The sequence below is a fragment of the Lethenteron reissneri genome, chromosome 15, assembly GCF_015708825.2.
Source record: "Lethenteron reissneri isolate LAM-NWPU_2019-01 chromosome 15, ASM1570882v1, whole genome shotgun sequence".
In the NCBI taxonomy this organism is placed as follows: domain Eukaryota; kingdom Metazoa; phylum Chordata; class Hyperoartia; order Petromyzontiformes; family Petromyzontidae; genus Lethenteron; species Lethenteron reissneri.
The window spans coordinates 30800-54922 of record NC_083793.1 but is presented as its reverse complement, the minus strand read 5'-3'; the positions used below and the strand labels follow the sequence as shown (position 1 = coordinate 54922).

The 24123-nt window shown below is 56.2% G+C and overlaps 2 protein-coding genes across 6 annotated transcripts; both read right to left on the bottom strand.

Moving 5' to 3' along the window:
* LOC133342528 (dual specificity tyrosine-phosphorylation-regulated kinase 2-like) lies at positions 1 to 8673 on the bottom strand. Of its 5 annotated transcripts, none has more exons than XM_061551690.1 (4): positions 8575 to 8673; positions 6392 to 6489; positions 4190 to 5128; positions 1 to 2697 (listed from the first exon to the last, which is right to left on the bottom strand). In XM_061551690.1, coding segments are annotated over exons 1-4 (1827 nt in total). In that variant the 5' UTR covers positions 8576 to 8673; the 3' UTR covers positions 1 to 1908. The 5 variants fall into 5 exon arrangements, with proteins under 5 accessions (XP_061407674.1, XP_061407676.1, XP_061407675.1 ...); XM_061551692.1 differs by having other exon boundaries at positions 4190 to 5125; XM_061551691.1 differs by having other exon boundaries at positions 4190 to 5125; positions 8571 to 8645.
* A 2213-nt stretch (positions 8674 to 10886) lies between these two features.
* On the bottom strand, positions 10887 to 24110 carry LOC133342527 (transmembrane protein 43-like). Its single transcript, XM_061551686.1, has 12 exons — positions 23971 to 24110; positions 20042 to 20167; positions 19347 to 19484; positions 18433 to 18527; positions 18133 to 18182; positions 17717 to 17786; positions 16529 to 16599; positions 16167 to 16282; positions 14883 to 14951; positions 13906 to 14007; positions 12709 to 12826; positions 10887 to 12523 (listed from the first exon to the last, which is right to left on the bottom strand). Exons 1-12 carry the CDS (start codon positions 23986 to 23988, stop codon positions 12294 to 12296), a joined length of 1203 nt encoding a protein of 400 aa, XP_061407670.1. The 5' UTR covers positions 23989 to 24110; the 3' UTR covers positions 10887 to 12293.
* Between the last annotated feature and the right edge of the window lie 13 nt (positions 24111 to 24123).

Genomic DNA, 24123 nt, shown 5'->3' with positions numbered 1-24123 from the left:
TACCAAAGTTGCATTTATATTTTATTTAGCTTTTGTCCACAGCAACGTTAGTGTCAGCTAGCATCTACGAGACACGTTACAGATACACGGTCTGCACATTAAGAGCGATCAGAAATGTGTTTTTGGTTCTCCTGCCGGCAACGTGCCACGATGGGTACGCGGTGTAACGTTGACCCGACTGGCATCTACCTCCATCAGCATCTTATTCGTTCACATTTCATCAGTTTAACTCCTCAAATCCAAGTGCCTTGAAATGGATTCACACAACACTGTCATGCGTACGCACCACTTACAAACGTCACTTTGGTACGACAAATACCACGGCTAACATTAAATTAGTACGCGATCATCCTGCGACTGTACGAACAGTTGTGCAAAGTATAAAAATAGGATGTTTCACGTGATAACTTTGTTTAAAAAAACCACTCTAGCCAAGTCACCCACAGTTATTTTTATAAGTGTGTCCATAGAGAGATTCTGGTCACCAGTGAATCGTCGTCGCAACGATGTTCGGTAAGGCACGACGGCACTGACATCTTAACAAGCACTGTACTGCTGGCGAGCTCTGCTGTAGTCGAACCAGTGCAACTCTTGAGTCACGTACACACGCTGCATCGTCAGTTATAAAATGAACCATGGTGCAAAAACCAAATATAAAACACGAGACACGTTTAAGAAAAGTCACACATTTCCTCAACAGCTTGAAGACCCGAGTTACTGCTGGAATTCATTGGGGAGACATTGGCCTGTAGTCACAGCTTGGCTCAGGCTTGGCTGTGGCACAAGTGAGCCATAGATCAGTCACCATGCTTAACCTGAGCTGGCTCTGGGCAATGGTCACAGCCGTGTACGAGATATTCGCATGATCCGAGCCGAACCACGACTGTTCACTCACGCGTCATTGAAATCATCTGAGCGGCTCAAGCCTGAGCTGGGCTGTGATCGAGGACATGGTCCATAGACTGTGTCGTGCTTCATTGAGAAGGGCAAGGGTATCCTCACTGCTATTCATCAGCAAACCACAACGCCACCGCCACCGCCGCCGCTGTCACAAGTCACACATTGGACAGCAATGGCTGATTATATCGGAGGCAAACTAAAGGTTTTCCCAGATGCTTAAATATGACGCTGAATTGATACGTCTTTTAGTGTTCATTATTTTGCTTGCTTACCTAGAAAAGCCTCACTGAGTCTCAATCATTTTAAAAGAAAAGGGTTCTACCAAGTTTTCATAGTAGGGGGGCGATGTTTCTGCTGCGCGTAATTCTAATTGAGTAATTTGCAATACCAGTTACATTTGTCACGTTTTTTTGCTATGGGAGGAACCCCGCGCAGAACAGGGGGAAGAGATGACAAACTCCACAGACAGGCGCCAAGCTAGGACTTGAACCCAGGCGCTTCTTGCTGCGAGGCGCACGTGTCACTACTGCGCCTGATCAGTGTAGTCATCAAACAGCGCGAGTCACCCCCCGGGATCACACGCGGACGAGGCATCAGAGTGCGCGCGTGTTTGCAGACACCCTCTCTCTTCCTGCTCTTCATATAAAGCGGCGGCTGCTCATGCTGCCACTGCTGCAGTGGGACTCATCAAGCCATTTCGGAACGGCACCTACGCAACAACAAAGATGCACTAAGTGTTTTTAATTTTGCTGATTTTGGACACCACTGTTATATTTTGATCTGAAAGGTACAGCTTAGGTAAAAAAATTGCTTAAAAACCAAAAAGTCCTTCACTTTAGCAATAGTATTGTAAAATATTTTTTTCATTACAAAGAATCGTGAAAAAAATTTCGCGTAAAAACGTGTACTGCAAAAGCCTGGACCCTGGTAGCGTTCTTAAGATTAAAAAACAAACTTTGTAAAAATTCAAGTTTTGTGCAGCTGTAATGTCTTCTCGCGTCCGAGACGTCAGCCCAGGATCTTGGGGAACACGGTTCTCGGGGGCCCCGCGGGGCTGTGCTCGTGCTGCTGCTGCTGCTGCTGCTGGTGGTTGTTGGCGGACGCCGTAGCGCGAGTCCGGTGCTTCCCCGACGAACCGGCGTGCGGCGCCGGCGGCAGCTTGGCCAGCGGGTCCGAGCGGCCTCCGCGGCGGCCCCCGTCCCCCCCGGCCGCCGCGGTGCCGGCGCCCGCCCCTCCGCCGCCGCCCCCGGCCCCCGACTGCGGGGGGGGCCTCGGCAGGCGGCGCCGGAGCCACGGGTGGCGCAGCGCCTGGGCGGGCGTGAGGCGCTCCGAGGGCTCCCACTCGAGGCACCCGCGCAGGAAGTCCAGCAGCAGGGGGTCGTCGCAACCGCGCAGCGCCGCCGGCAGCTCGCGACTTGCCGGCGGCCCGCGCGGCTTCCCGCGGCGCGAGCGCCCCGCGTTGAGCACCACGGCGCCGTCGGGCGCCTCGGTCACGCCGCAGTAGCGCGGGTGGCCGCGCGAGCTCACAAAGTTGCGCGAGCGCTTGCCCTGGGCGAGCAAGCGCTGCGGCGGCATGCCCAGCAGCTCCATGGCGCAGGCCAGCTGGTCGCCCTCGTCCTCGCCCGGCAGCAGCGGGCTGCCCGTGAGCAACTCCGCCAGGATGCAGCCCAGGCTCCACATGTCGATGGGCGGGCCGTAGCGGGCGCCCAGCACCACCTCCGGCGCGCGGTAGAAGCGTGACTGGATGTACGTGTAGACCCGCTGGTGCTCGAAGCAGCTCGAGCCAAAATCTATCACCTGCGCCGGCAGCATCAAGAAGTTAAAGCAAACATTTACGTTTGGTAAAATGGTGAACGTACAATTTAAATGCACGGGAATACCATATTACGTACTATATCGTGTGTAGGCGATGCACTATATCATTAAAAGGCAAAGTGACTACCTGCTCAGATGATTATGGAGGCATTGGTGCTCATCTCTTGATTACATCTCTGAGCCTATGCTGGAAATTGTACATTCTTATGACAGGGCCGAGTCTTTCCATAAGGCAACCATCCCCAAAAAGTGGTGTCAATTTTATCGACCCGGAGGGATGATGGCTGAGTTAACCCCTAACAAGGATTTATGTTCATTCACCCAGGAAAGTCTCACCGAGTCTCACAACTCTATTTGAGGAGGGTTCTGTCATATTTTTCACAATAGGGTTAGATGTTGCTGCTGCTATATGCGATCCCAATCGTGTAATTTGCAGGTAATTATTCAGCACTGGGACGCTTTGCCAATACCAGTTACATTGTGCGTGTGTGTTTAGCTAGAGCGGGAGAACATACAAACTCCACGTGCCCAGTCAGACCTCGAATCCAGGAATGTCTTGCTGTGAGGCATGAGTGGCACCACTGCTCTGCCTTCAGTCTAGATTAATTACTCATCACAATGAGATGACGTCAATGACAGGACGACATTTTTACCATTTCCACTGACGCCTCCATCACTCCTGCTGCTTCACCTAACGGTTGACTCCACAGATTGAGCTTGCCCTGCCCCAAAACATCAGCCTTGGTCACTCTACTGCTGGATGAAGGCCTCTACAAGCCACCACACGAGTTGATTTCCTCGCATCCTCTCGGATGCGTTGTGTAAAATTACTCTTGATCGTCGCCCATCATCGTTTCCTTCCAGTGGCAACGTGTTCTGCCCAGGCCCACTCACCTACCTTCCCAGTTTGAATGGCGTCTCTAGCCCGCGTGTTTCCTCTCATCTACGCCATCCTCTTCCTCTTTCTCAAAGTCATTTTAAGCAGGTTTTACCACGCTTCTTTGCGCACTTTGTGTTCCATATTTTAAATGACCGTGTTTTTGAACGATGTGTCCTAGTAGATAGTCGTGTGCACTTTCTCTTTATGCATATGTATGTAGGCACATGGACCAGTGGTCCATGTGCCTACATACAGTTAAAGGGAGGCAGGGTGGCGGCACAGTAGCAACACTCGTGCCTCACAGCCAGAAGCACCTGGGTTTGATTCCCGACTCAGGCACCTTTCTTCTGCGTGGAGTTGGCATTCTCTCCCCCTGCTCTGCATGGGTTTCCTCCCATAGCTAAGACACACAACGTAACTGGTATTGGACAAATGTCCCAGTGATGAAAATGTACCTGCAAATTACTCATTTGGGATTACACACAGCAGGAACAACATCACCCCCACTACCAAAACTTGTCAGGACACTCCTGAATTAAATACTGAGATTTGAGACTCAAGTGAGGCTTCCCTGGGTAAAGGAGCAACGCGTACCTTGATGCCGCTGCGCCCGGGCTGCTTCAGGAGAATATTCTCTGGCTTCAGGTCGCAGTGAATGATGCGGTTCCGGTGCAGCGTGTCCAGACACTGCAGGATCGAGTGCGCAAACTTCCGCACCAACGCCAAACTAAACCCCTGGAACTTGTTCTTCTTGATGAGCTCGTAAAGATTCATGCTGAGCAACTCGAAGGTCATGCAGACATGCCCGCGGAAAGTGAAGCTCTCCAGCAGGTGGATGATGTTCATGCTGTTCTCCCGGTCCTGCTTGCGCAGGTGCTCCAGGATGCGGATCTCCTCCGCCGCCTGCCGGTGAAAGCGTTTCTCGTTGCGCACCATCTTGAGCGCCACATGCGTCTGGGTCTTGTGGTCAAAGGCCTTCACCACCTGCCCGAAGCTGCCCTTGCCGATGACCTTGAGCACCTCGTAGCGGTAGGCGACGTGGTCGTGCGCGACGTGCACGTACGAGCCCTGCTCGTCGTCGTAGCCGCAGTTGCTCGCTCCGCCCACGACCCCCGGCCGCTTCTTCGCATTGTGCCCCACGAAATATATCTCCGCGTAGTTGTAAATCTCCTGGTGCTCGTACGCCGTAAGCTTCTGCCCATACAGCCGCACCGCCTGCTCGGGAGACGCCGGCTGGCTCCGCTGCTTGCCGCCATTGTTGTTGTTGGGGGACGCGGAGCACGAGGCGTGATTGGTGCGGTCGCCGGACTTGGTGGAGGCTGGGCTGGCGCCGGCGCCGAGCGTCTTATCGGCTGCGCGCACGGCCGGCAGCGCGTGGGCCTTGCCGGCCAGCGGTGCGCCGTTGGGCTGCGACGCGAGCACCGGCCGCCGGGCGCCGACGCCGGGACTGTCGACATACAGCTGCTGCACCTGCAGCTGGGAGTGCGCCGAGAGCAGCGGATCGCCCGCGCCGGGCCTCGACGTGCCGCCCTGCTGTGGCCGTTCGGCGCGCACGTTGCCGAGGGAGGACACGCAGTCGAGTCAGTGCAAGGTCGGTGATTAGTACCGGTTATTGTTGTGCCAGCGGTATATACGGTGAAAATCGGTTCGTACTCGTTTACAGCACGTATAGAAAAGTCTCTTGCAATAAACACAGCGCGTTTTCATTGGAACCGAGAAACGAAGGGAGCTGACGCTGCCGTAGTGGTCGTGGTGGTGTCATGGGCAGCAGCATAATGGACTTGCAATCCAGAGGTCGCCGGTTCCATTCCTTTCCCAGCGCAGAAGTTGAAACAATGAGGCACGTTTATTAAATCCTCCAACCCCTGGCTTTTAGAACCAGTAATCGATTCTCAAAACGGTTACCGCTTTTCGGTGCGGTGAACCACCCCTGCGCTCAGTGGCTCGGCAGTAAAGCAATCAGAAGGATGAGAGTTCAATCCTGGATGACGATAATTATAATTTTATTTGTTTAGTGTCAAGACTCTTATTAAGAAGGGTCCTAAAAAGTGTTTACAGTCGGGGGCAATGCTGCTGTGTGTGATCCCAATTGAGCAATTTGCAGATAATTTTTCAAAATTGGGATGTTTTGCCAATACCTGTTACATTGTATATTTTATTTGTGGAAACTGGAGAACCCATGCAGGACAGGGGGAGAAAACATCCTCCACACAGAAAGGCACCCCGAGTCGGGTATAGACCACATGTTGTGCTGTCTGCGAGTCAAGAGCGTCCACCACTGCACTGGCCTGCCCCTCATGTCTCGTCATTACGGAAAACAATGTTGTCACAAAGGTTTGGATCCACAAGGGCCTGCAGGACCTAGTGATTCTGTAGGACGAGGGACCGTGGCACTCGCGAGCGAGATGGGAGAAGTTGATCCCTGTGTCCACAGATATGTAATGTACTACTGCCAATTACCATTTTTAACAACCAAGATAAAGAAGCAGAAAATTTGCCTCCTTCCCTCAACTGTTCATTCACATAAAATATACAAATATTTTGACACATCCCACGGCCTCCTGGAGTACATATCACAATCAGCAGTCAGACTTCCTTTAATTAATTCTGGCCAACTGCCAGATGTCTATAGGCAAGAACCCTTTCAATTCGACATTGGTCCTTGTTCAAGACAAAACTATGTAAGTCAAGAGCTCGAAGTGTTCCCATGTCCCCATGTCTCTGTGAGACTGCGACCATTTTGCAGGCCACGCGCGACGTTCACGAGGTGAACGCTCCATGGCGCCGCGTCCTCACCGGCTGGCTCCTCAGTGGCGGTAACTCCACAGGCGTGACCGGATCTCCGCGGTGGCGTGGGGGGCCGGACTCCGGGCCCTTGTCTCCGGAACCGGCCACTGCAGCAGCAAGAAGACAAGAAATCGTGTCACTTCATTCACAACATCTGTAATTGACGAGGAAACCCAGCACAACAGAAACATTAATGCCGGCTGGGAATGGAGTTAGCAAAACACAGAGGTGCACAGCATGGCATGTACAAAGGCCTTATCCAGACCACCAGCGGAAAATAACTGGCTGGCTACATTTTTTCAACTCTTTGAGTTGGTGGTCTAATCGAAACATTGGCCACACGTTATTTTGCACTGGTGGTCTGGAAAAGGCGGAGACCTTTTTACATGCAATGCTGTACACCTTGGTGTGTCGTTGAATATAATCTTATCGCTTAACATTACACTTCATAACGTGTAATCTGTGCCCCACGCTCACACCATCATTCACGCCCCGTGATGTCACCAAACCTCTTGCATTATTGGCCAACTCCACATAATTTAATGTGCTCCACACGCGCAGCACCAGACACCCTGGACTATGGACACCCTGCGCCACACAACCAGCCCTGCACGCCTTGCACCAGACACCCTGGACACTTGACACCCACCACCCCCGAGCAGTGCGTCCTGCACCCCCCTTGCGTGGCCCGCATCGTCCCCGTGGCTGCGAGTCGGGGGTGACACTAAACGCGAATTCGCGGCGTTGGCAAAACTCCCCAATGCGGGGCTCCGCGACCGATTCATGAGACGCGGGCTCCCTCGGGCACTTGCAACGAAGATGTATCCACCCCAGTGGCAACCGACGACTCCTCCGACCACATCACCGCCCGTGTCGCCCCGCTCCTCCCCGGGGCTCCGGTACCTGCTGGGGCTGACGCCGCCTGCAGCGGCCTCCTCGCCACGAACATGGCGACTCTTGCCGGCCCGAGCCCCCAGTCTGCCCCCGTGTCTCCGTGTCTCCCTGTCTCCCCCCCCCCCGTGTCTCCGTGTCTCCCTGTCTCCCCCCCCCCCCGTGTCTCCGTGTCTCCCCCCCCCCCCCGTGTCTCCCTGTCTCCCCCCGTGTCTCCGTGTCTCCCTGTCTCCCCCCGTGTCTCCCCCCGTGTCTCCGTGTACCCGTGTCTCCCTGTCTCCCCCCGTGTCTCCCCCCGTGTCTCCGTGTACCCGTGTCTCCCTGTCTCCCCGTACCCGTGTCTCCCTGTCTCCCCCCGTGTCTCCCTGTCTCCCCCGTGTCTCCCCCCGTGTCTCCCCCTGTCTCCCCCCGTGTCTCCGTGTACCCGTGTCTCCCCCCGTATCTCCGTGTACCCGTGTCTCAGATGACAGACTCTCAATTGTTTGTGCTTCTCGTGTCATGCACCTCTGTTTCCCCTCATCTCTATCTCCCAGTGCCTCGCATTCCCGTATATCTTTCTCTGCCACTCGTGCGTCTCCAGGTCCCTTCGTATATTTGTCTTTCCGTATCTCCGTGTTTATCTCCGTGTCTGTCTCCGAGTATCTGTCTCCGTGTTCAGTGTCTCTCCCCCGTGCCCCTGTCCCCGTGTCTCTGTCTCTCCGTGTCTCTGTCCCCGTGTCTCTCCCCGTGTCTCTGTCCCCGTGTCTGTCCCCGTGTCTCTCCCCCGTGCCCCCGTGTCTCTCCCCGTGTCTCTGTCCCCGTGTCTCTCTCCGCGTGTCTCTGTCCCCGTGTCTCTCTCCGCGTGTCTCTGTCCCCGTGTCTCTCCCCCGTGCCCCTGTCCCCGTGTCTCTGTCTCTCCGTGTCTCTGTCCCCGTGTCTCTCCCCGTGTCTCTGTCCCCGTGTCTCCGCGTGTCTCTGTCCCCGTGTCTCTGTCCCCGTGTCTCTCCCCGTGTCTCCGCGTGTCTCTGTCCCCGTGTCTCCGCGTGTCTCTGTCCCCGTGTCTCTGTCCCCGTGTCTCTGTCCCCGTGTCTCTGTCCCCGTGTCTCTGTCCCCGTGTCTCTGTCCCCGTGTCTTCGCGTGTCCCCGCGAACCGGACCCCGCATCCCAAGATGGCGGCTCCCTCCCTTGCACCGCTCGGCGCCAGCGCCCCGCACCGTCTCCCACTCCCTCGCCTCACGCTCCCTCACACTCCCTCTCACGCTCCCTCTCACACTCACTCACTCCCTCTCACACTCCCTCTCACACTCCCCTCACTCACTCACTCGCCGAGTTCCTCGTCTCTCGCCCCGCGCGTCTCGGCGCCACCGCGTCTCCCTCACGCCGAGCCCAGGGACCGCGGGGGCGGCGTCTCTATGGCGACGCGTGGCCCCGACCTCGGCCCCGGGGACCGTGGCGATTTCACCGCGAGGCTCCATCCAGACCGCCCTCGCGAGGCGGCTGCTGCTGCCCCCCCCCGCGCGCCCCCGCGCCCCCCCCCCCGCGCCCTTGGGTGGTGGCGGCAAGTTGGGTGGTGGTGGTGGGTGGCGGCCTGCAGTGTGGTGGGTGGTGGTGGCGGCAAGTTGGGTGGTGGTGGTGGGTGGCGGTGGTGGGTGGCGGCCTGCAGTGTGGTGGGTGGTGGTGGTGGGTGGCGGCCTGCAGTGTGGTGGGTGGCGGTGGTGGGTGGCGGCCTGCAGTGTGGTGGGTGGTGGTGGTGGGTGGCGGCCTGCAGTGTGGTGGGTGGTGGTGGCGGCAAGTTGGGTGGTGGCGGTGGGTGGCGGTGGTGGTGGCGGCAAGTTGAGTGGTGGCGGCAAGTTGGGTGGTGGCGGCAAGTTGGGTGGTGGCGGCAAGTTGAGTGGTGGCGGCAAGTTGGGTGGTGGCGGCAAGTTGGGTGGTGGTGGTGGGTGGCGGCCTGCAGTGTGGTGGTGGTGGGTGGCGGTGGTGGTGGTGGGTGGCGGTGGTGGGTGGCGGCCTGCAGTGTGGTGGGTGGTGGTGGCGGCAAGTTGGGTGGTGGTGGTGGCGGTGGTGGTGGTGGGTGGCGGCCTGCAGTGTGGTGGGTGGTGGTGGCGGCAAGTTGGGTGGTGGTGGTGGCGGTGGTGGTGGTGGGTGGCGGCCTGCAGTGTGGTGGGTGGTGGTGGCGGCAAGTTGGGTGGCGGTGGTGGGTGGCGGTGGTGGGTGGCGGTGGTGGGTGGCGGCCTGCAGTGTGGTGGGTGGTGGTGGCGGCAAGTTGGGTGGTGGTGGTGGCGGTGGTGGTGGTGGGTGGCGGCCTGCAGTGTGGTGGGTGGTGGTGGTGGGTGGCGGCCTGCAGTGTGGTGGGTGGTGGTGGTGGGTGGCGGCCTGCAGTGTGGTGGGTGGTGGTGGCGGCAAGTTGGGTGGTGGCGGTGGGTGGCGGTGGTGGTGGCGGCAAGTTGAGTGGTGGCGGCAAGTTGGGTGGTGGCGGCAAGTTGGGTGGTGGTGGTGGGTGGCGGCCTGCAGTGTGGTGGGTGGTGGTGGCGGTTGAGTCGCGGTGTGTGTCACTCAAAGGCTCACGCGCCCATAGTTGGTTCATTAAGACGTGTGTGTGTGTATTGTTAGTTTAACACGTAGGCTTTCGCGACCAGTTTATTGTTACGAGATAATTCAGAGTAAAGTCACCTACTTTTAAAAGTTAAGTAAAAAAATGTATTACCAATAACATTAAACATTTACTAATTGTCCAGGAAAGCCATGCTGAGTCCTCTGAATCTCTTTCAGGATGGTCCTGCATTTTTTTATTTTAAGATGTTTCGAGACTGTTTATATCATGGGACCTTCTTTGCCAGTGTCAAAATATGATTATCGGTTTTCCCCTTTTTTTCTGGCAATAACAGGTGTCAGGATGTTAAAACACCAAACTGAAACCTTTTACAAGGACAGTATATGCAGCATATATGCATATACTTGTTTTGATTCCTTGCAAAAAGGTTTCAGTTTGGTGTTTTTACATCCTAACACCTGTTTTGTTGCCAGAAAAAATGGGAAAACCTCTTCTTACGGTATTTATACGCGAGGGGGAAACACTATTCCCTTACGGATGGAAACAGATGGCGAGAAGTCGACTTGCTGTAACTGCCTTCCAGCGAGCGAGGCCATGGAACCTCGACACTCGCGCGGTGATCCCACCAACCCTGGCTGCTGCTGCCGCCTCCCGGCAGAGCTGCATTGGAGGCCACGTGCTGCAGCACAGCCAGCACCGCCTGGCCGGGAGGAATCGTACCGAGCTGACAATCGATGTCAACTCCCGTGGCTGAGCTCAAGCGGGCAGCTTCGCCATCCGGAATGTTGCAAGTTCAAATCCTGGTTGAGAGTGGACTCAGCCCACCATTCCTTCGGGGGTCGATTAAATACCAACTTTGTGGGGAAGCCAACCGCGGTCGTCCTCTGGGTCGACACTCACCCCGACATAGGAATGAAGAATTTCCACACGAGCTCCGATGCCTTATTGTTCATCGTAGCCGGAGCTCGCTTGGACTCGACACACCGTCTTGGGTACTTGGTGCCCACGGGAGGTGGACGCGGGGCACAAACACATCCCTCTCGCTCTTACTGTGCGAACGCAATGCAACTGTAAACACCAGGAGAGTTTTTTGCTTGTATTTATTATGAAATGAAACATTCAAATACAAAAAAGCATACAAATGTATGTCATGTTGTAGCACAACGGAAAAGTGGAGTTTGTTCAACTCTTTGGTAATAATCTTATTTTAATTCCACTGTATACCGAGGGCCACTGATCGCAGCCGTTCCTTTTCAGTGTTGCTGTGCTGTACTTCCTTCTACTGGCGAGCCAGGGTATGGCTCCTCCTCTTCAATGCCCATGGGAAAGAAGTGTTGCAACATGTGTGACCCACCAACCCTTGCCTTCAAAGTGCGAGATTACAGGCTACGTGCATAGCCACCAACAACATCCTGCTACATTACCAATGGCACGTTCTGGTAATTTACAGTAGAAATATGTGGACGGCTATATAGACTTTGGAATTAAGGCTGCATGAATGATGAGTTCAGTTGATGTGTAACGAGCTGAGAACTCAACAGACCAGAATGAGTCTCACTGCAAGAGTGAGCGGGGTAAAGCAAGGTTGTCATTATGCTTGTTTAACCAGGAAAGAGGGTCCTGCCAAGTTTTGGCAGTAGGGGGCAATGTTGCTGCTATGTGTGATCCCAATTCAGGAATTTGTAGGTAATCTTTTAGCATTGAGATGCTTGGCCAATGCCAGGAAACAAAATTTAAGACAGAGGCGCCAGAGTCAAACCCGGTCGCAACTTGCAGTGTGGCACAAGCATCACCACAGGCGCAACTTGCAGTGTGGCACAAGCATCACCACAGGCGCAACTTGCAGTGTGGCACAAGCATCACCACAGGCGCAACTTGCAGTGTGGCACAAGCATCACCGCAGGCGCAACTTGCAGTGTGGCACAAGCATCACCACAGGCGCAACTTGCAGTGTGGCACAAGCATCACCGCAGGCGCAACTTGCAGTGTGGCACAAGCATCACCACAGGCGCAACTTGCAGTGTGGCACAAGCATCACCACAGGCGCAACTTGCAGTGTGGCACAAGCATCACCACAGGCGCAACTTGCAGTGTGGCACAAGCATCACCACAGGCGCAACTTGCAGTGTGGCACAAGCATCACCACAGGCGCAACTTGCAGTGTGGCACAAGCATCACCACAGGCGCAACTTGCAGTGTGGCACAAGCATCACCACAGGCGCAACTTGCAGTGTGGCACAAGCATCACCACAGGCGCAACTTGCAGTGTGGCACAAGCATCACCACAGGCGCAACTTGCAGTGTGGCACAAGCATCACCACAGGCGCAACTTGCAGTGTGGCACAAGCATCACCACAGGCGCAACTTGCAGTGTGGCACAAGCATCACCACAGGCGCTGCCACCCTGCTGCACAGCGAGTGGAGTGAACGCGCATTTGAAGGCAGCAGAGACGCAGACCGCCCACCCCGTCGTGCACACTGGTGACAGTGCTACTCTTTCTTTGAGCGCATCGCTTGCGCGGGCCTGGCTTGCGGCCGCACGAGCCTCCAAGGCACCATCACGACTGTGACGGCCGCCAGCAGCAGTAACGCGGCGTGTGCGGGGTGGTAGGCCAGCCAGCTGAGCGCAACGACGGTCACCGAGAGCGACACGGCGCCGATTGCCGCAAACACCGACAGGCCAAGGTTCACGAGGTCACGCACCAGCGGCAGCCAATCCACTGCAGAGGCCAAAGGGACACACGCACACGCCCGCCCTCAACGTCTTAGTCACCACCACACACCGCTCGCATTTCGGACAAAAATTCACGCAGTTCTCAATCGATATTGGTTAATTCCATACAAACACCCGCAAATACGGCACGTCTAAAGTGTCCCTGCTGCTGCTGGCCGGGGCATTTCTTACCGAGCGTGTGGACGATGTTGACCATGAGCCTGATAGCCAAGTACATGAGAAGCAGGCCGGCAGCACGCAGTGCCCAGCTCAGCTGCCGGTTGCTCTGGTGCTCCAGCTCAAAGAGCTCCTGCGGGGAGGCAGAGAGCCATCATAATAGAGCACCATCGCTTTGAGACCCGGAGCGCAGGTGCTACAGAGGAAGCAGCAGCATTGGTGGCCCTAACCTCTTGACCTTGCATAACAATAATCGACGTCGTCCTGGAGAATAAAATTAACTAAATAAACAAGCGGACAATACACGCTGCATTCACATCCCATCGGCCACACCTGGGAGTGCACCACGACAGTAGCGTTGGCTCAACGCAAGCGAGACTCTGGACTGGTTTCGACATCCAGTGTCTCATCAGCAGAGTGAGGCTTGCGTCACCTTACAAATAGTTCTCTTCAGAGTAGTTTATTACCACACTCAGTGGCTGAATGGCAGCAGGAGCTCCTCCATCCCTATCTTCAGTTTAACCACCGGCCAAGTGGCTCGGTGCGAGTGGCTCACAGCAATCGGAATGTTCTGAATTAAAATCCTCACTTGGGGTCGACTCAGCGTGTGTAATCGTCCCTCCGGAGTCAATAAAATAAGCACCACTTTGTGGGGAAGTCAACAGAGGTTATCCTACGGATAGACTCACCCCCACCATATGAATATGGAATTTCCATCACTGGCTCTGCAGGGCTGCGAATGAAAGAGGAGCGTCATGCCTCGATGCTCACTCCGACATTTACCCCATTGAGCTGGGCGATGAAAGCCCAGCTCCGTCGCCCCAAGTTGCTTGGCGGCGACGCCCGTGCCCCACAATGAGAACCATCCTGGGGGCACGATTCCCAACTCAGGCGCCTCTCTGTACATTCTCTCCCCGCTCGGCATGGGTTTTCTCCACGTTCTCCAGTTTTCCTTCCATCGCTAACAACACACAATGTAACTGTCACTGGCTAAATATCTCGATGCTGAAAAATGACCTGCAATTTACTCAACTGGGACCACACAGCAGCAGCAACAATGCCCCCCCCCCACCTGCAAAAAGTTGGCAAGACCTTTCTGAAAGAGTCTTGAGACTCGGGAAGGCAGCTTTCCTGGGAAAACAAGTTGAACAATAATGATCAAGAAGGTGTTTATGTAGTTGTGCTGCCACAAGCTTGGGCGGTTTGCAGCACCTGGGCAGAGAATCGGCCCGGGTGGAGGAGAGCCAGGGAGCTCCCAGACTTTGTTGCGTGAGCCACCAGCTGCTCGCCTTGCTGCTTGGCGATGATGGACACCTGCACAGAGATACGGCCAATGCTGGGTGGGGCCTTCAGAAGCCGACAATAAACACATACATCCCCGTATAGCTTCAACAGATTCTTGGGGCAAGTTGTGTTAGCGAGCACCTATGAAAGGCAAAACAGCACACGAAAGGGTGGGTGGCCAGCACACTCGGCTGCTGCCTTTGTCTCCCCAGTGGCGATGTTTATAAACCGCACTAGATACTCATTTGAGGCTGAGTTGACCTGAGGGAGGCCCAGGACCGGTTCAGACAATCGTCACTGGTGTTGGCCGCGAGCGGGAATCGAACTTGGGTCACCAAATTCGTAGTGCAGTGCGCTAACTGCTGCATCACCGCTCCCCACAGAGGCTGACAGCCACACACCCACACACGTCGCCAAGCATACATCCCAATCGTCAAGCGGCCAGCAACCAAATCAACTATTAGAGTAGTATGCAGTAAGCGTTAACACGCTTCTTGACGTTAGCAAGGTTATTCCTGAAAGATCTTGGGGAAAGGGAACAATGACAAGTGTGAGGGACGAAGCAGAGTGGGTGGTGAGTTAGTTGTTGGGTGGGCGAGTGGGTCTGAGTATGGGTGAGTGGGAGAACGAGCGCTTGAGATGTTGTGGTGTGCAGTGTGGTTGGTGAACACGGTGTGGATGAATGAGGTGAAACGGTCAGTGTCTGGCCAACCGAGTCCTCAACACGGGTGGGAGAATCGAGGAGCGATGCTCACAAGAGCACGAAGTCTCTCATATTTCGTAAAAACTACAGCAGACAGCTCGAGGGCGCCGTTGTCCAAATGGCTGTCTGTTATTTCGCTTGCGGTTTCACTTTCCTGAATCAGTTTGTCCCCCCGAGTGAACACTCCAAATAAACCTCGTACCTCCTCACCATCCTCTCCACTCGAGCCGGCAGAGGAGAAGGACACGCGGAGGTCGCCCACCTGCGCGTACTGATGCACGCCGCACGACAACACACGACAAATGCATGTCCATGCTGCAACACGATGCCCGGCGGCCTTCAAGACAAGTGAACACGTTGACGCGGCCCAGCGGTGTTAAGCTGGCCGCTCGTTGCAAAGGTTCGCAATTAAAATCTCGCAGGCCGCCCCGGTTAATACTGCGGGTGTAATGAAGCGCAAAATACTACACGCCATCTGCTTCGCAGTGCACACACTCTTAGGTTTTTTCGGTAAAGTCACATAGGTAAAAAATAATAATAAAAGAATAAGAAATGAAAATAACTAAATTAAATCACGACGTTTCGGAGGCAACACAAGTCTCCGTCTTCAGGTGGGACCGTCACAGCCAAATTTACTGTATCAAGTGAAGAGAAATCCAAGAGACAAGATCTTATATACTGGTTAAGGGGAGGGGGCTTATCTAAATGTGGCAGTCAGGGACTGGGAGGGTGGGGGGCTAGAAGGGAAGGTGGGCGGGGCTAGAAGAGAGGGTGGGGGGCTAGAAGGGAAGGTACAAATGAAGAACCTCACAGGGGTTACGGCCGATTTTGGCTGCCAAATACAAAATAGCAGCACTGTTAAACGCTGGGGATGTCAGCAACTCGGTAAAATAGACTAGTACCTGTCAGATAAGATGGTACAAATATGCGTTATTAAATCTTTTTTACATGGTTAATAACATCTTTCCAATGATTTCTCAATTTGTATCTATCATCACGGTTGAAGTTATGTCTATGTTTGTATATCTGGATGGCTTCGTGGACAAACCTTTGATGGTAGCCAGAAGGTTTGCAGAGCACCTTGGTCTCGGAAAAGACAATGTCATGAGAGCCCACAGCGTTGTAACAATGATCGGCAATGGCAGAAGACTCAGTTTTGCCGTGTTTCAGATCTGACTTGTGCTCGCGGACACGATCAGAGACATGACGTTTCGCAGTGCATGTTGAAGATGCCGTCACGTCCTTTCAAAAGAGTCGGCGATCGTGTATCGGCGTCACGGTCCACCTTTGTAAAATTTGAACAAATGACACTAAAATTACTCAACTAGAATCAGACGCACAGCATCATCATCACCCCCGAGTGCGAAACCTCTGCAGACTGCGCCTGGGAAACACAGCGGCGCCTTCCTCTGCGTCGGTCTGGCGCTACGAGAACGACATCATTTGACTTTGACTCCCTCGGCAAATAGCGGCCGCGTTGCCTCACCTGGCCCGGGTGGTAGCGGTGGTAAAAGTGATTGTCGTGGATCTCCGTGTCGGCATTGGGCGGACTCATCCCGAGCAGGGCTATGGGCCGGAACCAGGTGATCTTCTCCAGGAGTTCTGCGGTAGAGCACCCGGCGTGACCGTGAACACGGCTCACCCCGCGACATTCTCACGCCGTGAGCCGACCGAAGACCCTCCCCGTGATACGAGGCCTGGCCCGAGGCAAAACAGCACGACGCGCAACAACCACGGGCGTCGTTGTGGGGAACGGAAGAAACTAGACAAGCAGATGGGGGAGGCTCCTGGCTGCACGTCTCTCCACGCGAAAGACGCGAGTGGTGCGGGGCCAGGGTGAACGGTCACCTGCAGAGAGGAGGAGCCGGCCCACGCGTGCGTCCGAGGCCACGGCCGTGAGGCTCTCCACCGCCATGATGCTGCAATACAATCACACGCACGGCGTCACGGAGCACGGCGTCACGAGGGCGGTGGCGGTGAGGTCAGAACACTCGCGCCATGCTTGTTTAATATGATTAAGGTACCAGGTGGGAGTGGTCTGCATCTTAGCACACAGTATGTAAATCTAGCACAGCAGGATGGAAAAGTGGTGATGCTGGTGCCTCAGCAAGAAGTGTCTCGGTTAAATTCAACAGTCTGTTAACAATCTTGATTTGAAGCTTTCGTGACTGCAGGAATCCATACTCTTTGGTTCTTTCGGTAAAGTCACGTAGGTAGAAAATAAAATGAATCACGACGTTTCGGGCGCAACACAAGCGTCCGTCATCAGGTGAGAAAGCATGGTCTGCTGCTGAGTCAGACTGTTTTAAAAGGCTTGAAATGTGTGTAGCCCAAGGGTCATAAAGAAGTGGTCGGGGCTAGTGATGTTTATGTGAGAAATTAGCATGTAAATGTAAGATCGGAGAGCGGCCTCCTCGACGAGGGCACGGAAGTGGCTATGTCAATGTGAGAGATTAGCATGTTAATGTAAGATCGAATAGTGGCTTCTATGAGGCAAGAGCGTCAACGCAAGAGAACCACCGCAACAGTGGCCATGCCAGTGAGACACACAGCCCATAACACAATAAGAACCAACGATACATCGAGGCTAAGGGAGCAGTAGTGGCCATGTTAGCGAGACCCCAGCCCGTTAATGCAAAGGCATCCCACAGGGCAATGCAACTCAGTCGGAGATAACAGCCAAACGGCAGGAAGGATGGAAGCATCACAGCGAGTTATGACTTTACCTGGAGAGGCGAGTCTGTTAAGACTATCTATATACAGGAATCTTTGCGTTGTGTGATGCTGTGGTTGTCAGTCGGTAACAATGCTGTGGTGGCTGTGTGCCATGCTAATCGGCATTACCCTCATGGCACTCACAGCTGCCACATATGTATGTTTATATATAGAACTTATTTTGCACCGTACGAAGCCAACCGCACTAATTGGAGGTGCGAGGGGCTGGTGACACCTCCACAGGGAGAGGCGAGGAGGGAGATCGGAGAGGTGAGGGGAGAATGGGGGGGTGAGGTGAGCGGGAGAGTAGCGCTGGGTCACCTGGGGTTCTGGTGGCCAAATTCTTTGTCGAAGTTGCGGCTGTTGACCACGTCGCTGCGCCACTCTGTGTCTGAAGAGACAACGCGACCGAGATAGCCAGTTGTTTGTAATGCAGCATTTATGCGACGTGAAGATCAAGGGACGAGGGGACGAGTTCAGGTCTTGATGGTGGTGTTTCAGCTCTGTACAATTCAGTGTCTCTATTGGCAATCGGGCTTCTCTTGCAACTGTGTCTCGTCGGAGACGACCCCCGTCAGGTACGGCTCCTGGTTCTAGGCAAAGCCATTGAATACACAACAAAGAACGAGCACAAGTGACGGCGAGGAGACGCCCTCCGCGAAGGCACTGGCGGCGTGTTTGTGCCCAACAGGCGAGGAGCAGCTCCGCTCAAAACGGGGCCCCAGACAGACACTCACCATACGAGTACCTGGCTTCTCGTTTCACGTCGCTCCCCTCCTTGTACTCCCTGCACAACGAGAACGCACACCGTGACACGGCGCTACGCACCGACAGCCCCAGAGTGGCCCCTATCCAGCACACAGCATTGCAACGAGACGCGGCCAGGAGAAACACCCGACCCCATGGCGTTCCAGCGGGGTCCTCTCTGGACGAAGCGATCCCACTCGAGCCAGGATAAACATGCGTGGTAAACGTGGCGATTGGCGAGTCCGGCGAGCGCGTGGCGAATGTGGCGAGCGGTGTGGTCGGGTCTGCACCTGCCATCTTCGTGCTCCACCCACTGGTACATCTCCACGTGGCGCCGCAGCTTCACGGCGTGCACGCGAACGCCGTAGTTGGGGTCGTACAGTGGCTGAGCGAGGCAGCGAGATGCAGCGCGTTAGACACCCGTTACCGTCATTATCATCATTGTTATCTTTACCATCGTTATCATCATCACAATCAGTCATCTTTGCAGTCATTGTAATCACCACCACCAATACCATCATCACTGTCATCATCATTTTCATTGCCGTGTTTGTTTTGATGTAATATTGGTATCTTTGTAATTTGTTTTTGTTGCTGCTGTGCTCACTTCCGTGTACAATAGTTAAGCAACCAGGTAGACGGGACCACCATCCCTGTAACAAAGTAAACCAAAGCAAAATCACTCGTAACGCTGCGAAAGAAAGCATGTTGAGCACATTTTTTTACAGACAAGTGGGAAATCAGGCCAGAGCCGGCACTAACAATCGCCCAAGCTCTGTGGTCCTATAGTGGGATGTCTGGCCAACGCCATGAATTTATGTTTATACGAGTGGGAAGAATATGGAGTACCCGGAGAAAACCCACCCTTTATTTAACCAGGATATGTAATAAACCCATTGAGATGTACGACCTCTTGCGCAGCATCAGCAGCAGCGATGGCACGGAGGACAACAGCAGCGCGCAGCAGTCTACATAATGGCAGCAGCAGCTACAGCAGCTACAGCAGCATTCACTCAGCAGTGGCACGCAGCAAAACACCAGCAACAGCACAGAAGCTGCTGCTGTACAACAGCAGCAGTGGTGGTGTGACATCGTTCAGGATTTTTCAGGCCCCATGCTGCTTGTATAATGTTCTGGGGCTCAGTTTTTCTCCTTGTAATGTCACCCAGTAGCAGCTGCTGGTGGAATGGAAGCAGCAGCGAACCTTCTCCGTACGAATCGGCCCGGACAGGTGGACGAGCTGCCCCTCGAACTCGCTCGCCACCGAGACCGGGGCCTGCGGGAGGCTTTTCACAACGGCCAGACCCTCGTCCAGAGCAGCGGCAGTCTTCACGGCACGTCCCTGCACACACGAGCACAGAGACACGGCACACGGAGACACGGGCACACACACAGAGACACGAGGTACAGCCAGGTGCAGGTGGTTGTACACGTGTCAGTATGTAAATGAAGATTATTGGGCTTGTTTAACCAGGGAACCCTCACCGAGTCTTCACTTTTTTTCAGGAGGGTCCTGCCACGTCTCCGCAGTAGGGGGCAATGCTGCTCTGTGATCCCAATTGAGTCATTTGCAGTCAGTTTTTCGGCATTTGGATGCTTGTCCAATACCAGTTACACTTTGTGGGGTTTTCAGGTATGGGAGGAATCCGGCAAACCCGGAGAAACCCCACACTGAACAGGGGGGAGAGCGAACAAACAACCCCCACACAGAGAGGCACCCGAGTCAGGAATCGAGCCCAGGACGCGTCCTGGCCCCGAGGCACGAGTGTCGCCACCACCGCGCTGCCCCCCGAGCGAGGCGGGACGCGTCTCGCCCTCATCCTCCTCCTCTCCCCCTCCTCCTCTCCCCCTCCTCCTCCTCTCCGGCTGCCGCTCGTCAGCGCCGCAGGAGGCGCGCACCTCGTTGGTGACGAGGAGGAAGACGGCACCCAGCAGCAGCAGCGCGCCCGCGGCGGTGCCCACGGCGCTCCGTCCCATGCGCTCCAGGAACCCGGTCGCCTCCTCCAGGGCGTGGGGGGGCGAAGCCTGAACCACCACGCGGGAACAAGTCACACACGAACCACCGCGCGGGAACAAGTCACACACGAACCACCACGCGGGAACAAGTCACACACGAACCACCACGCGGGAACAAGTCACACACGAACCACCAGGCGGGAACAAGTCACATACGAACCACCAGGCGGGAACAAGTCACACACGAACCACCACGCGGGAACAAGTCACACACGAACCACCAGGCGGGAACAAGTCACACACGAACCACCACACGGGAACAAGTCACACACGAACCACCGCGCGGGAACAAGTCACACACGAACCACCGCGCGGGAACAAGTCACACACGAACCACCACGCGGGAACAAGTCACACGAACCACCACGCGGGAACAAGTCACACACGAACCACCACGCGGGAACAAGTCACACACGAACCACCAGGCGGGAACAAGTCACACACGAACCACCGCGCGGGAACAAGTCACACACGAACCACCAGGCGGGAACAAGTCACACACGAACCACCGCGCGGGAACAAGTCACACACGAACCACCGCGCGGGAACAAGTCACACACGAACCACCACGCGGGAACAAGTCACACACGAACCACCACGCGGGAACAAGTCACACACGAACCACCAGGCGGGAACAAGTCACACACGAACCACCAGGCGGGAACAAGTCACACACGAACCACCAGGCGGGAACAAGTCACACACGAACCACCGCGCGGGAACAAGTCACACACGAACCACCGCGCGGGAACAAAAAAAAGTCACACACGAACCACCACGCGGGAACAAGTCACACACGAACCACCACGCGGGAACAAGTCACACACGAACCACCAGGCGGGAACAAGTCACATACGAACCACCAGGCGGGAACAAGTCACACACGAACCACCACGCGGGAACAAGTCACACACGAACCACCAGGCGGGAACAAGTCACACACGAACCACCACGCGGGAACAAGTCACACACGAACCACCAGGCGGGAACAAGTCACACACGAACCACCGCGCGGGAACAAGTCACACACGAACCACCGCGCGGGAACAAGTCACACACGAACCACCACGCGGGAACAAGTCACACACGAACCACCGCACGGGAACAAGTCACACACGAACCACCAGGCGGGAACAAGTCACACACGAACCACCGCGCGGGAACAAGTCACACACGAACCACCGCGCGGGAACAAGTCACACACGAACCACCGCGCGGGAACAAGTCACACACGAACCACCGCGCGGGAACAAGTCACACACGAACCACCGGGCGGGAACAAGTCACACACGAACCACCACGCGGGAACAAGTCACACACGAACCACCAGGCGGGAACAAGTCACACACGAACCACCACGCGGGAACAAGTCACACACGAACCACCAGGCGGGAACAAGTCACACACGAACCACCACGCGGGAACAAGTCACACACGAACCACCAGGCGGGAACAAGTCACACACGAACCACCGCGCGGGAACAAGTCACACACGAACCACCGCGCGGGAACAAGTCACACACGAACCACCACGCGGGAACAAGTCACACACGAACCACCGCACGGGAACAAGTCACACACGAACCACCAGGCGGGAACAAGTCACACACGAACCACCGCGCGGGAACAAGTCACACACGAACCACCGCGCGGGAACAAGTCACACACGAACCACCGCGCGGGAACAAGTCACACACGAACCACCGCGCGGGAACAAGTCACACACGAACCACCGGGCGGGAACAAGTCACACACGAACCACCACGCGGGAACAAGTCACACACGAACCACCACGCGGGAACAAGTCACACACGAACCACCACGCGGGAACAAGTCACACACGAACCACCACGCGGGAACAAGTCACACACGAACCACCAGGCGGGAACAAGTCACACACGAACCACCGCGCGGGAACAAGTCACACACGAACCACCGCGCGGGAACAAGTCACACACGAACCACCGCGCGGGAACAAGTCACACACGAACCACCGCGCGGGAACAAGTCACACACGAACCACCGGGCGGGAACAAGTCACACACGAACCACCACGCGGGAACAAGTCACACACGAACCACCAGGCGGGAACAAGTCACACACGAACCACCGCGCGGGAACAAGTCACACACGAACCACCGCGCGGGAACAAGTCACACACGAACCACCACGCGGGAACAAGTCACACACGAACCACCGCGCGGGAACAAGTCACACACGAACCACCGCGCGGGAACAAGTCACACACGAACCACCGCGCGGGAACAAGTCACACACGAACCACCAGGCGGGAACAAGTCACACACGAACCACCAGGCGGGAACAAGTCACACACGAACCACCGCGCGGGAACAAGTCACACACGAACCACCGCGCGGGAACAAGTCACACACGAACCACCGCGCGGGAACAAGTCACACACGAACCACCGCGCGGGGACAAGTCACACACGAACCACCGCACGAGAACAAGTCACACAACACAGAAACAAAGTCACAAGAACCAGCAACAGACGTCACTAAACACACAGAAACCAATAATCACGCCACAGGAACGAACCCGAACCCGTGTAAATGCAACACCGCGAGACTGATGAGAGACGCCGCAGCCCGGGAGGGACCCAAGCCACGTGGGGGGGGGGGGGGGTGACCGTAGGGGTTGGTGGTGTGGCAGCAGAAGGGTGGATGATGGGGCAGCGGGGAGCGAACTTCGCAACGAACCCAGCGACCCGAGTTCGATTCCGCTAGCGACGATGATCTGAACTGGTCCTGGGCCTCCCCTAGATCAACTCGGCCTTAAATTAGTGTCTGGTACGATGTGTAAAACGTCGCTAATCGGGAGACAAAAGCGGCTGGGCAAGGTGCAAGCCACCCACCCACCCGGCCTCCATCGGCGCTACTCGCTCACGGCACTGGCCCCGACAGCCGTTCACGGACACAGGGGGGGGGGGGGGGGGGGGTCCTTGTTCTTAGTGGTTGAGAGTCAATGAGTGTGCGAGGGGGTATGGAGAAGAGAGTATAGAGAGAGGGGGGTTGTAGAGAGAGGGGGTAGAGAGAGACGGGGGGGTATGGAGACGGGGGGGGGGGGTAGAGAGAGACGGGGGGTATGGAGACGGGGGGGGGGTAGAGAGAGACGGGGGGGGGGGTGTGGGGAGAGAGGGGGGTAGAGAGAGGACGGGGGGTATGGAGACGGGGGGGGGGGGTTAGAGAGAGACGGGGGGGGGGGGGCGTGGGGAGAGAGGGGGTAGAGAGAGACGGGGGGTATGGAGACGGGGGGGGGTTAGAGAGAGACGGGGGGGGGGGCGTGGGGAGAGAGGGGGGTTAGAGAGAGACGGGGGGTATGGAGACGGGGGGGTATGGAGACGGGGGGGGGGTAGAGAGAGACGGGGGGGGGTGTGGGGAGAGAGGGGGTAGAGAGAGACGGGGGGTATGGAGACGGGGGGGGGGGTAGAGAGAGACGGGGGGGGGGGGGGGCGTGGGGAGAGAGGGGGTAGAGAGAGACGGGGGGTATGGAGACGGGGGGGGGGGTAGAGAGAGACGGGGGGGGGGGGGGCGTGGGGAGAGAGGGGGTAGAGAGAGACGGGGGGTATGGAGACGGGGGGGTATGGAGACGGGGGGGGGTAGAGAGAGACGGGGGGGGGTGTGGGGAGAGAGGGGGTAGAGAGAGACGGGGGGTATGGAGACGGGGGGGGTAGATAGAGACGGGGGGGGGGTGGGGAGAGAGGGGGTAGAGAGAGACGGGGGGTATGGAGACGGGGGGGGGTAGAGAGAGACGGGGGGGGGGGGTGGGGAGAGGGGATCAGCGTCTCGTACCCGCTCTCGCTGCGCCATGGTTGGCAGTCCGCGTCTCTTGGGACCGCACTGCGCATGCGCAACTGACGCGGTTGAGGGGAGGGGCGCAGCTCACGCTCGGAGGGGGCGCGCGCCACGTGGCGACGTCACGGGACGCGTGGCGCATGCGCAGTG